We start from the raw sequence: 14,603 nt of genomic DNA on the forward strand, positions 1-14,603 counted from the left end.
GATTCAGAGGTGAACAAAGATAAAATGGCCCACATGCATATTTAAGTGATGAGCTGTCTCTCTCTCTCTGTGATAATTATCTCACTTTTACCACATAACACACCCTTCTGAACATTAGGAGGATGGGAGGGGCCAGAGGAGGGGCTACAGCATGGCCCCGCCCCCTCCACTCCCTAAAAACGCTGTAGGTATAAAAAATAGAGGAGTGTCAGCAGCAGCTGTGACTGTCTCACTCATACCCCATTATAGGTATAGTGAGAGGAACAGGACTGTGGACGATTTCTCTTTAGGAAAGACAGACAGAAACTGAGCTAAAATGGTGAGTAAAATCAGTCAGATATTAAATATTAATAAATATAAATCAGTATTTCTGTTCTAAAGGCAACCAACTGCCTGTACAGTGCATTTACTTACAGGTCAAGGTCCTGAACTGTGCTAGAAATACTAAGTTTTCTTTTTTAAGCTTAATTTAAGTGCTTCTAAAGATAAATCATATTATTTTTATTGGTTTTAAAAGTAAAAATGCTTTTCTGCCATAATGCCTTAATGTTGTAGCACCTCCCAGATTTACACAGTGTGTGCTGTCATTCTACTGCAGGGCTCAGTCTCAAATGGTCATATATGTGTAGTGCACTTAGTAGTGAGTATGTAGTGGGCATCAATACTTCCTTCACTAGGGAGTACACTACACTAGGTATAAGGTAGCTATTAATTAATCCATTGGGTAGTGCACTATATTGGATACAGGAAGCATTCACTAAATGTCCCGTTTAGTGCACTATATAAAGACAAGCATGGTATTATTTTGTTAAAATTTTAGTGCACTATATAGAGAATATGTAGCTATGATTTAATAAAATGTGTAGTGAACTATAAGAGGAATATGAAGTTATATTTAAAATATGGAGTTGTTAGATAAATCCATATGTATTGTTTATTGCTTTCTGTAGTGCAATATATATGTAATGTATGGTGCTATTATTTGATACAGTGTGTATTACACTATATATACAACAGTGTGACATTATTTAATGTCCTGTGTAGTGCATTATATAGACACTGAACTTTTATATAATGCTATGTATACTATACCATATAGAAAATACAGAGCTATTGTTTAATGTCTTGTATAGTGCACTATACAGAGAATAAGGAGCTATTTTATAGCTATTCTATATATACAGCTCTGGAAAAAATGAAGAGAGCACTTCAGTTTCTGAATCAGTTTCTCTAATTTTGCTATTTATAGGTTTATGTTTGAGTAAAATGAACATTGTTGTTTTTTTCTATAAACTACAGACAACATTTCTCCCAAATTACAAATAAAAATATTGTCATTTAGAGAATTTATTTGCAGTAAATGAGAAATGGCTGAAATAACAAAAAAGCTTTCAGACCTCAAATAATGCAAAGAAAACAAGTTCATATTCATAAAGTTTAAAGAGTTCAGAAATCAATATTTGGTGGAATAACCCTGTTTTTTCCTAGCCAGCTCTCCGCTTACCTTAGTTCTATCCCTGTTAACGTTAGCTAGCTAGTTTAAGCTAGATAAAGTTAGCATGTTAGCTAGCTCACCACTAAAGTTATTAAGTTAGCTAGTTCGCCGCTAAAGTTATGTTAGCTAGCTTGCAGCTAATATTAGCCAACTCTCTGCTAACATTTACTCCTATCCCTGATAACTTTAGCTAGCTTGCTTTAGCTAGCTAAAGTTGGTATGTTAGCTAGCTTGCCGCTCATTTAAGCTAGCTAAAGCAGCAAGCTAGCTAACGTTAGTTTGCTGCTACTGTTTATATTAGCTAACTCGACACTTATGTTAGCTAGCTATCTGCTAAAGTTAGTTCTATCCCTGGTAAAGTTAGCTAGCTTGCTTGAGTTAGCTAAAATGACTATTTTTAGCTAGCTCGACCCTTAAGTTATTATGTTAGCGAGCTTTCTTCTAATGTTAGCTAGCTTTTTGCTAACCTTAGTTCTGTCCCTGGTAATGTTAGCTAACTCACTTCAGCTAGCTAAACTTAGTATGTTAGCTAGCTCGCTGCTAAAGTTAGTATGTTAGCTAGCTAGCCTTTAAAGTTAGTATGTTAGCTAGCTCACCGCTAAAGTTAGTATGTTAGCAAGCTCGCCGCTAAAGTTAGTATGTTAGCTAGCTCGCTGCTAAAGTTAGTATGTTAGCTAGCTCACCGCTAAAGTTAGTATGTTAGCTAGCTCGCCGCTAAAGTTAGTATGTTAGCTAGCTCACCGCTAAAGTTAGTATATTATCTAGCTCACTGCTAAATTAGTATGTTAGCTAGCTAGCCACTAATGTTAGGAAGCTCTCTGCTTACCTTAGTTCTCTCAACAGGTTTAGATATTCACAGTAGGCCACTGTGTTTTCCCAACGACATTAAACGCACCATCTGAAAATGTTATACCTACAGCAAATTTACAGACCTTAATTACCCATATTTTATTTTAAGACATTTTAAAACAAAACTAGGATCTCAATTTTTGTTGATTTTGATTTTACTACATAATCTGAACAGACAAACCTTTCCCTACACTGTGTCAAAATGTCTTGATGACCTGAAATAAACTCTTTTTACATTGACTTGTATTGAAAGTTTAGAAGGTTTTTTTTTCTCTCTCCTGTAAAGTTGCTGTTTTGGAGATACCTGTTTTTCATTGGGCAGTGATGATATGAGGCTATTATGTAATGCCCTGCATAGTGCACTATTCAGAGAACAGTGGGGCATTATTTAATGTCCCTAAGTAGTAGCGCACTATATATAGAAAAATAGCACATATGGAACTCGCTCAGCCTGTTTGACCCTTTGTTGAAGTTGGTGTGTTGGGTTTAAACAGGTATTTACAGGCAGAAACCAGAAAAAACTAAACAAAACAAAGAGACAGTGAGGAATGTTCTTAATGTTCTTCTTCAGCACAGTCAGAATCCGTATTGTTATTTTACCTCTACAGGCTAACAGTGAGGAGCGTGTATAGAGGGTGCGGCTGTTGGATTTATAGTTGTTTTTATAGCTTTATTAGCTTTGCTTCACTGAAAAAAATGATGAGTAAAATTGCTTTAAAAGAGTTTAGCAACTTTCTGCATTTGTTTTTTTAAGTAAATTAATTTCAGATAAATTTAAGTAACTTCAACTCGGTTTCAAGACTTAAATGTTACACAGAGTAAATAAGTGAACTGAACTTCAGTCAATCCTTTCTTTTAGTAAACTTTACTTCATTTATTTTTGCTGAATCAATCCTTTCTTTTAGTAAACTTTACTTAATTTCTGCAGACAATATTAACTAATTACAATTACTTTATTTAAATTTAAATATTTTTAGTTAAAACACACATTCAAATATTTACATAATATCAAAGATTTATTTTGTAAACAGACCAAGTCTCACTGTCTCAACACATGGATGTTTTTAGTATACTAAAAAGAATGTATTACATGCCATACATGTGTTGAGAAACAGAGTGTAATATGTGTGTTTTAACTAAAAATATTTAAATTTCAGGAATTATAATATATTATGTATCATAAATTATTACTAAAAGAAAGGATTGACTGAAGTTCAGTTCACTTACTCTATGTAACATTTAAGTCCTGAAACCGACATGAAGTGCAGAGGTGCAGAAACTAAATTTTACTAATCTTTTTTTGTGTTGTTCTGTGCTGTCTTCTAAATATTCTCAAAAATATTTTATAAATGTTTTATATAAATAGCTCCACATTCTCTTGGGTTCTTGGGTCTGGAGACCCTGAGGTGTGGACAACACTAGCTCTGATCACAGGCCTTCCTGTTCCTGGGGGCAGTAAGTGCTGAATGCAACCATATGTAGGTGAGAGTGAGTGTTCCTGTTCTGAATGGCAACTATTTCTCGCCATTTCAAGGATCTAGGTGGAACACCAGCTGTGTGCTTCACACCATCAGATGTTAAAGAAAGCTGGTCAGAAGTCACTGGGGGGCGTGAAAGGTTTAGTTTTTAAAAGCCTCCATCTGTTCAGCAGCTTTCGTTATTCTTTCCCTTCGGACGTTAAGCCAGTAGAAAGACTGAGAACCATAGAACATTAGTAGAGGTTTCATGTTGATTTGCTTATATTAGCTTCAGAATTATAAGGTGCGCTATCGATAAACGTCTATTTTCTAATGTCTATTTTCATACATAAGGTGCACCAGATTATAGTACTAGTAAGGAACAAGGGTGTGACCATGTATTCCTTATAATTCATGTTAATCTACACAGATTTCTCTCCTGAAACTGTTTATTTGGGTGAGCAAAGCATGTCCATTTATTTACAGTAAGCTTAGATTTCCAGATTTCCATTAAGGCTGGGTGCAGCAGCATTAGCATTAGCAGCTAACAGCTAGTGCTAGCCATGGTTAGCGCAGGTAAATGCCACTCCTTAGTTAAACAGGTTCTACTGGACAATTCTACAGGGGTTTTCATCTAATGAGCTAATGCTAATGCTGCTCCAGCAGTGCTAGCAGGGGTTGGCAGCAGGCTAGAGGCTGATAATACTCACCTTTGTACGGCGAAAGAGCGAGCGTTTAGCGTGGTTAGTGGCTAATGCTAATGCTGCTGCACCCAGGCCTTAGTACTGAAGAAACTTTCCTGAAAACTCACCCTTATAACTCTGCACTTCAGCAGAGTGGCTTTACTGCTCCTTAATACCTGACTGGTAGAATTCATACATAAGGAGCACCGGATTATAAGACGCACTGATGATTTTTAGGAAAGTTAAAGGATTTTAAGTGCACCTTATATTGTGAAAAATGTATATGGTATATGATTTTAATTTACAGACATTATTGCCAGTCAGTTTATTGTTTTTCAATTTGTTTTACAGTGCTTATACTGAAAATATTAGATATTAGAGATATTAGCAGAACGGATTCTTTCATGCTCGGTATTATAAGTTCTCCAGCAGTCTCTCCAGTAGGCCTCCGTCCCTCAGCACCAGTAACCCAGACCAGCAGGGTGTGTTTACAGCCAGCTGTGTTAATGTTCTTCCTGCTGGCCGGACTCGTTTTTCCACCAGCCTCCAGCAGCAACCCCCAAAAGACAAATTATAAACAGTCCACAAATAAAGGCCTGTTCTACTCGCTGCTCCACGCCTGGCTCTCCGGGTTCTCCATCTGGTTTGGGTTTAAACGTTAGCTTCTGTGCTAACAAACACAAACGTAGCAGTGTGTGGAACCGGATGACCTCTGTATGGCGGAGGTTCTGTTGGTTAGTTTTGTGTCGTTGAGCTTTAGGTTTACTGCAGGTACGTGCGGCTCAGTGTTGCCCAACAGAGCAAACTGGACTTTAGCTTATTGATACAGTAACGGCTGTGGTCTGTTAATGGTTAACTTTATTGCAGAGATGAGGTGGTCAGAAAGCCTACTTTCTTCTCTGAATGGAGGGCTATGTTCTGTTTGAAGTGATACTATAGAAAAAATTAAAAAGTAAAACTGTCAGTGAACATTATTGTTAAAAGGTTTTATTTCAGGTAATTTCAGAGCAATTATTTTGGTATTTTGTATCATGGAAATTTCTTCTCTTGGGATTTATTTTTTTTTATTATGTGTTATATTATAATAGTTAAAGGTCTCATTCCATCATTTTTTCATTCATTTTAAAATGTCTAGTTGTGGTCTCTATTATGAATAAATGTCATGTGAACCGTTTTTTATGAAAAAAAAAAGTGCTCAGGTGTTTTTGTATAGCCCTGTTTTAGATCACTGGATTACTGGTCTCTAGAGAAAGACCTTGAATATTCATACATGCAAATATATCACCTCTAAATAGCCAACAGCACTGCAGCAGAAAACCCCTATCTGCCTTCAAACCATAGTCAGTTTTACAGCTCTAAAACTGGACAAAAGACAAAATGTTTTCAGAGATACAGCCTTAATTATAAAGATACAGCACTGAGTGCTAGGTAAAGTTAACCCTTTAACTTTGCTTAACATCAGACTCTCAGCGTTAAACGGTGCCCGCTTTGACCGCTGTTCTGTTAAGGCGTGCTACCTTGTCAAACCGTGCTTCCCATGTGTATTTTAAAGGTCTCGGTAAAATGCGGAATCAACCCGGAGATCCGATTTAAACCTACCGCCTGTGGGCGGTCCCGAGGTGGGTGAGGCCATGAAGTCACTGGTTGACTTTATCACCCTAACGTCTCTCTGATCAACTTATATTTCTGAGGATTTTCTTTTACTTAGGACGCTGAGAAACAGTTTTATATCCAGCATCATATACAACTCAGAGAGACCTATAATATTATATTATTCTACAGATTTTAGTGCAAGGAGACCTTTAAGGTTTTTTTATGGTCAGTTTTAATAAATGATAAGCTAAAAATGTTTTATTCATTGTATATTTGTCATTTTACTATGATTTTTGAAAGAAAAAATACTTAATTTCAATGTATCAGAATTCCATGATAAATTGACCAATAAAAATGCTTTAAAGTGACTTAAAGTAAAATATTTTACCTTGATTTCCATAAAAAGTTAAGAATTTCAGAGTGACACTCTGAAAAATGTGTGTATGATTATAATTGTACATATATGTGTAATGGTGTGTATGAATAAGTGTGAATGCTTGAGTGAGTGTGTGTGTGTGTTATACAAATGCAGAAACAGTGTTATGTTTGGAGTGGTAAGGGGAGGGGTCAGTGGGAGTGGGCGGGGTCACTGTGGTAGGAAAGAGTCACAGTGGGGGGTCGGGGAATGGGACAGTTATAGCCGCCCATAAATAACAGGCTGCTGTGCGCTGCCTCCTGACCTGGCTGCCATGCCCAAACTAGGCATAGCCTGAGTAATCCCACCCACCATCCACCCCCTCGCCCCGTGCCAGGGCAGCGGACGGGGCAGGGGGTAAAAATAGCGTCCCATTCGCAGCCAGGACAGCAGAGAGGCACTGGAAGAGAGGCAGATGCAGGCGGGCACCTTGTAGCACTGAAGTGGGACATGTCCCATGAGTTTCGGCACAGATTCAGAGCTCAGATCATTACCCAGCACTTTCTAACCTCAGGAAAACACCGGTGTGTGAACGTTTGATAGACGTATTGACTCACCACAGTGCAGATCTCAGTAATGTGTCAGCGTTATGCAGTGCACACGTCAGCTCTGCACCAGAACAACAAACATCTTGAACTGTTTAGGCCTAATCATAGACCCAGTTAACCCTGTAGACTCCTACGGCCATAATGTGGCCTATAATTTCTAGGCTGCTCGCTCACAGAGCTGTATAGCATACCATATTTTTTGCACTGTAAGGCAGACCAGATTATAAGGTGCATTATGAGACACTAGTAAGAAACAGGGGTGTCACCATGTTTTCCTTCTAATTCAGCAGGTTAAGTAAACAAAACTGTAATTCTTAAACCCTTTTCCTTCATTGTTGTATTGAGGGGAGGCTGTGGATTTAGGCATTTGTTTATTTCATTTTGTATATTTTTATGTAGCTTGTTTCATCATGGTAAATACACAGGCTACAGTCTGATATATACTCGCCTTTCTAAAAGCCAAAAGTGCTAATATTGCTCCAGCAGTGCTAGCCAGGTTTAGCAGCAGGCTATAGGCCAGTAATAGTCGCCTCTGAACAGCAAAAAAGCTAGAACTTAGCATGTTAACGGCTAATGCTAATGCTGCTCCAGACTCGGCGAAGCGAAGTGATGATCTATATGGAATATGGTCGTGACATCAGGGAAGACAAAATCCATTGATGGAATAACCTGGTCTATATTCAGTATATTCAGGTAGTCAGCTGACCTCATTCTTTTAGCACATACTGTTGCTGAACCTAAACCTGCAAACCAACTGCAGCATCAACCCCACATCATTTACTTACTTAAATCCAGGCGGTGACTTTTATTTTTTTTTGGCCAGGCAGTGTATAAATATGTATTCCGAAGGGAAGCTAGACAGAAGGAAAAGGGGAGTGACTACACACTGATGGCATGTGGAAGGAAGACCAGTGTTTAAATAAAACTTGTGTTTAAATATATGATGCCAGGAGCCAATAGGAAAGGATTTGTACTCAAAAAGGCTGTACTGCACCCTAGTAGAAGATCCTCTCTGGGCAGTGAAGACAGTTTTACCAACAAAAGCAGGATACACTGTTTTAATATCCTTGATTTCAGAACCCTTGCTTTTCAGAACTTGATTTTCATGACTCAGCAGGTGTCCCAAGACTTTTGCCCATATAGTTTATAAGCTAGTAAAGGTAGTTCTGTAGTGAGAGTCTTGTTTTCAGGTCTGATGTGTTTACAGATGGCTGTGTTTTATCTCAGGGGCATGTAGATTGCTCAGCAGGGTGTAGTCCTCCCGCGTAAACCCGCAGAACCTCCGTCAGAAGCTCTGCGCAGGCATGTTCCTGGACGAGTAGGAAGACACTGGAATCGTTTCTGTACATATGTGTGTGTGTGTGTGTGGTGAGACCTTTGGGCAACCGCCCTTTCAGAGCAGCTCTCCATGACGCGTCATGTGTTTGAGCAGTAAGCCATGCATGGAAAGTGGCATCACTCAGACGAGCAGAGACAAATAACTGGGCAAACAGGTTGTAGGTGTGTGTGTGTTACACCCTCAAGCTCCGCCCACTCACCTCAGTCATACTTGTCACCTGCATGTGTCAGTCAGTAATGTAGATCAGGGCCTGCGGTCAAGAACATTAAACTGGATTGTGGTCCTGTTTTGTCTGTAACTGCCCCCTGGTGGTAAAACAAAACAAAAAAAATTGAGTAATTGTAGTTGAGTAATTGCTTATCTACCGTACTTTTTGCACTATAAGGTGCATATAAAAATAAAAAAATCTCAAAAATAGTCACTGCACCTTATAATCCGGAGCTCCTTATATATGAATTCTGCCAGTCAGGTATTAAGGAGCAGTAAAGCCACTCTGCTGAAGTACAGAGTTATACAGGAGTTTTAGTTTAGTTCTCCAACACCGGACTGGAGCAGTATTAGCATTAGCCGCTAACCACGCTAAGCGCTAGCTCCTTCCCCGTTCAGAGGTAAGTATATCAGACTGTAGGCTGCAAGTTTACCATGTTAAAACAAGCTACGTGGGACGAACCGCTAGCTAATTTCGCCCTGATTTACCAGAAAACTCAGTTTTACTCAGTGTATCACTGTCGGGTGGCATTTACTAGCACTAACTGCTACCAGTTAAGCCGCTAATGCTAATGCTCCAGCCTTAGTACTAGAGAAATTTGGGAATCTAAGCTTATTATAAATAAACGGAAGAGCTTTACTCAGCCATATAAATAGGAGAGTTTTTCAGAAAAGAAATCTATGTAGATTAACTTCCAGCACTTGGAAAAGCCATTTTTTATTACAGTTTTGTTTACTTAGCTTAGCTGTCAGGTGCCATTTACTGGCGCTAACCACAAGCTGCTAATGCTAATGCTCCACCCTTAGTACTGTAGAAATTTGGGAATCTAAGTTTACTGTAAATAAAAAAACAAATTAGTAAGAAAATTCTAGTAAGACTGATTAAAATGTTCTCAAAATTCTCAAGATTTATTGCCTGGAAATAATTAGATAATTTCATTTGCTATGATTTGGTTTTTGCAGTGTACTACTGCACAGTATTAGTCATATGGAATAATAATAATAATGGTCACTTGCTCCAACAGCAATCCATGCAGCCAAACGTTGCTATAAACATATATAAATGTGTGTTTTGAAGGAAATGTAGATAGGAAAGGGGAGTGACTATGATGGTTGCACAGTTTAAGTTTTACTCAACAAGGTTGTGTAATAAAAACACATTTAAAGGCGTCAGAGAAGTGAAAATACATCTGAAGAAAAAATATTAACCAACACCAACATTTATTTCAAAGGATTTGAAAAGTAGGAGGAATGTAGTAGTTTACTGAACACAAGTTTAAAAATTGAATGGTAAAATCCAATACAATAGTTCAATACAATGGTAAAAGTACAATAGTTCAGAAGGCCTCACTTTCAAACTGCTGATTAAACTAAGCTGTGTTTGCATGTAAAAGAGGCCGTGGCTATAAGGGATAAGCAACCGCTGCATATTGACTTATGCAAATCAAGTTTTTGTGGCAAAGCAAATTTTTTAGCAAAAAGAAACCATCCCGCTGTACTGGTATGGCAGGGTGTAAACCCCGCCCACTCAGCAGCTCCTACCTAAAAACAGGCTTTGTTTTACTATATTACAGTACATTTATAAACATTTCTGTATGATTATAATGCTTAAGTTATTATGTCATGTGTAGTTGAGACAGTTGCGAATTTTATTTAATTGTAGACGGTATGAACTCAAGTTAATATAACAAGTTTTTGTTTGGTCTAAAGATCTGTAATAATTATTGACAAAGATGTGAAGAAATATGGCTTCTTTATAAAAAGTTATGGTTTATAAAGGAGTTTATTAATAGTTTTTTTTTATAAAAACTATCTAAACCATTATAAACCAATAATAAGCAGTTACAACAGTGGCCTGTCATTTGCTAGTGATTTCACATTCATTTTATTCTTGTTTTACTTTGATTCCTTTGTTCTTAGTTTATTATTATTTATTTTAGCATTTATTATTATTCTCATGATTTTACTGTACTTTTACTATTATTAGAATTTAGAATATTTCGAATTTTTGTATTTTCTTTTACATTTTCTCTTATTTCTCTTATATATATCTTTTTACATTTTTATTTGTTTTATTTATTATATTTTACTATTTTGTTCCTTATTATTTCCAATTTATTTGTAAATGTTTTCAATTCCTTTTATACGGTAAAAAGCTTAGGCCACGCCCACAGAGTCCTATAGTGCACTACCTGGATCACAGTATAAACCAATAAGGAGTCGGAATGGTATATGTTTATACTTCTCTACATCCAATCATAATCAGATTCACTCTATCTGGAGGGAGAGATTTATCTGTAGATAGATAGATAGATAGATAGATAGATAGATAGATAGATAGATAGATAGATAGATAGATAGATAGATAGATAGATAGATAGATAGATAGATAGATAGATAGATAGATAGTTAGATAGATAGATAGATAGATAGATAGATAGATAGATAGATAGATAGATAGATAGATAGATAGATTTTGTAAAACATTTGTTACCATCTGGAGATCCTCTGCTCATCTTTACTTTCCTCAGAGACTTTTTTGTGGGAATTTTTGTGCCTTTTTGTAAATACATGTGTCTAATCTGTGTTTTTTTGCTCCACAGCGCGAGTGCATCTCCGTCCATGTTGGCCAGGCTGGCGTTCAGATGGGCAACACCTGCTGGGAGCTGTACTGTTTGGAGCACGGCATCCAGCCGGATGGTCAGATGCCCAGCCAGAAACCTGTGGGTGGCCATGATGACTCATTTACCACCTTCTTCAGCGAGACCGGCGCTGGAAAATATGTACCTCGGGCCATCTTTGTGGACCTGGAGCCCACTGTTATAGGTGACTACAGCCTTGATTGCTTTTCTTGAAACCATTTCTGTCAATGTTTGAGGTTTAGTTTGCTTTCAATTTGGCTATATTTTTTGCTATATATGTGGAAAATATGTGAATAACTGAATTTGTATGACCCTGTGTTTCAGATGAGGTGCGCACTGGTACCTACCGGCAGCTCTTTCACCCAGAACAGCTGATATCCGGCAAGGAGGATGCAGCCAATAACTACGCTCGAGGTCACTACACCATCGGCAAGGAGATCATTGACTCCATCCTTGACCGCATCCGCAAACTGGTAAGAAAAAATCATATTTACATTTAAATGCAATATAGATAGTTCACCCATTGGTTAGAACTTTAGAAGCTGGACAGAAGACTTACAGTATTTTTCGCATTATAAGGCACACCGGATTATAAGGAGCATTATGAGACACTAGTAAGGAACAGGGGTTTCGCCATGTTTTCCTTCTAATTCAGCAAGTCTCCCCATTGGGTGGAGTTAACTGTAAAGCTAAGCTAAGGTAAGTAAACGAAACATTTTATTTTAAAGTCAAACAAGTGCTGAATGTTAATCTACACAGATTTCTGTCCTGTTTATTTATGTAAGTAAAGCATCTCTGTTTATTTAGAGTAAGCTTAGATTTCCAGATTTCTACTAAGGCTGGCCTCAGTTAGCGGCTAATGCCAACTGACAGCGCTATCTTGATGCTGCTCCAGCAGTGCTAGTCGGGGTTAGCAGAAGGCTAGAGGCCGATAATGTGGTTAGCGGGTAATGCTAATACTGCTCCAGTCTCAAATCTTGGTGCTGGAGAGTTAAAATTAAACTTTTTTTGGAACATTTAAGGATTGTAAGTGTGCCTTATAGTTTTAAAAATAGTGATACAGTCAAACAAGTACATGATTGGCTCTGTGGTGCATTTTCCAGCCAATGTGTTTTTGCTAATTTTGAAAATGAGCTTTTAAAAAACCTGCAATTTTTTCATCTTTGTCGTTTTAATTTTTTCCCCACAGGCTGACCAGTGCACAGGCCTGCAGGGCTTCCTGGTCTTCCACAGCTTTGGCGGCGGCACTGGGTCTGGGTTCACCTCCCTCCTGATGGAGCGCCTGTCCGTCGACTTTGGCAAGAAGTCCAAGCTGGAGTTCGCTATCTACCCGGCGCCGCAGGTTTCCACAGCCGTGGTGGAGCCGTACAACTCCATCCTCACCACCCACACCACCCTGGAGCACTCGGACTGCGCCTTCATGGTGGACAACGAGGCCATCTATGACATCTGCAGGAGGAACCTGGACATCGAGCGTCCGTCCTACACCAACCTCAACCGGCTCATCAGCCAGATTGTGTCCTCCATCACCGCCTCGCTGCGCTTCGACGGAGCTCTGAACGTGGACCTGACCGAGTTCCAGACCAACCTGGTGCCCTACCCCCGTATCCACTTCCCTCTGGCCACATACGCCCCTGTCATCTCCGCCGAGAAGGCCTACCACGAGCAGCTGTCCGTAGCTGAGATCACCAACTCCTGCTTCGAACCCAGCAACCAGATGGTGAAGTGCGACCCACGTCACGGCAAGTACATGGCCTGCTGCCTGCTGTACCGTGGCGACGTGGTGCCCAAGGACGTCAACGTGGCCATCGCAGCCATCAAGACCAAGAGGAGCATCCAGTTCGTGGACTGGTGTCCCACTGGCTTTAAAGTGGGTATCAACTACCAGCCCCCAACCGTGGTGCCCGGAGGAGACCTGGCCAAGGTCCAGAGGGCCGTCTGCATGCTGAGCAACACCACGGCCATCGCCGAGGCCTGGGCTCGCCTGGACCACAAGTTTGACCTGATGTACGCCAAGCGGGCCTTCGTGCACTGGTACGTGGGGGAGGGCATGGAGGAAGGAGAGTTCTCAGAGGCCCGAGAAGACATGGCCGCCCTGGAGAAGGACTACGAAGAGGTGGGCATCGACTCCTTCGAGGAAGAAGAGGAGGGGGAGGAGTTTTAAGAGCCTGAAGATGAAAGCTAACCCCGGGGAACATCTGAGCCAAATAAATGCCCTAATAAAGGACTGAGTGTTAAAACGTAAACGTCTCGTCCTGCCAACATTACCAAAGGAAGCGCAGTGTGCAGGTTGTCATGATCAGCTACTTCCTGTGTGTGTTTGTCTTTCTGTGTAAAATCATGTTTTTATTTTTCCCAGAAGTATACAATATCCAAATAGTGATAAAAATAAAATAAATCTTTCAATTCTGTTTCAGTGCTTGTTTTTTATTTTGTGATATATAGTGTATTAAGCACACAATACTGTGAATAATTAAAAATAAAAATAATAAATAATCTGGATAACACTTTACAATAAAGTCGCCCTAGTGGTGAAACCGACTTGGCGGACATTTTGAATAATTATAAACAAATAAATAATGTTTTTTGGGCTCTGTGTCTGAGTGCAGGCAGTGAGTCGGTAGGGGGAGTAAGAGGGGCAGGGGTGACACCAAGCAGACAGGAGCTAAACACAGAGATCTTCATACAAAAACAAAACAATTCACTTAACTTTAACTTTTATCATCTTAAAAAAAAATCATATTCACCTGCAACAATTACAAAATACAGTTTAAACCAGATTAAACCCGTTTTATACATGTTAACTAGCTTACTCACCCAAGATGAAGAAAAACTATTTTCACTGAAATATTTACATCCTGAACCTTTCCTTTGAAATTTAATCCATCAGGGTCAAGAAATAAAGGAAAATATACAGCTTTTAGCCACAGATTTCCTCTTCAAAATCAATTAGGGTATTTTTTTTATAAGCACGCTTTATTTAAGAAATAGGCACAGAGCGTGAGGACTTTTACGTTGAAACGCGCTCAGAAATGTATGCAGCGTCATCCAAACTGCGCGTGAAATCTAAAAGAGCGACTTCTTTGATTGGCATCCATATCGTCCAATTGTGGACACCTTCAGCTTTCATATGCCATTGTGTGTCAAAATAGACCAATCAGAGCCCGAGATAAAGCCGTGCGTATCCGCCCACCAGGTATACCCTCTGGCGCAACCCCCGTTTACGCAGCGGCTGTAGGCGGGATATCATTGGTCTGGAAGGCTGTCAATCAGCAAGTTTAGGCGAATCAGCAGTGAGTAAGGAGGTTATCTGATCTACATGCCATGTGAAGTGCAAAATTAGACCTTCAAAGCGGATCCAGGCAATCCGTATTA

At 39.3% G+C, this 14,603-nt stretch overlaps 1 protein-coding gene across 1 annotated transcript; it reads left to right on the top strand.

Moving 5' to 3' along the window:
* Nucleotides 1-204: 204 nt before the first annotated feature.
* Nucleotides 205-13,634, top strand: tuba8l2 (tubulin, alpha 8 like 2). The gene is made up of 4 exons (XM_007234818.4): nt 205-319; nt 11,190-11,412; nt 11,553-11,701; nt 12,418-13,634. The coding sequence occupies exons 1-4, from the start codon at nt 317-319 to the stop codon at nt 13,390-13,392; spliced, it is 1,350 nt and encodes a 449-aa protein (XP_007234880.2). The 5' UTR covers nt 205-316; the 3' UTR covers nt 13,393-13,634.
* The last annotated feature ends 969 nt before the right edge of the window (nt 13,635-14,603 follow it).

Source organism: Astyanax mexicanus, unplaced genomic scaffold, assembly GCF_023375975.1.
Source record: "Astyanax mexicanus isolate ESR-SI-001 unplaced genomic scaffold, AstMex3_surface scaffold_33, whole genome shotgun sequence".
NCBI lineage: Eukaryota > Metazoa > Chordata > Actinopteri > Characiformes > Acestrorhamphidae > Astyanax > Astyanax mexicanus.

What these genes read in the sequence shown, in the direction of transcription:
- tuba8l2 (XM_007234818.4), top strand. An exon ending in CCTGGAGCCCACTGTTATAG is followed by an intron (nt 11,413 to 11,552) that starts GTGACTACAGCC and finishes CCTGTGTTTCAG; the next exon opens with ATGAGGTGCGCACTGGTACC. An exon ending in TTGACCGCATCCGCAAACTG is followed by an intron (nt 11,702 to 12,417) that starts GTAAGAAAAAAT and finishes TTTTCCCCACAG; the next exon opens with GCTGACCAGTGCACAGGCCT.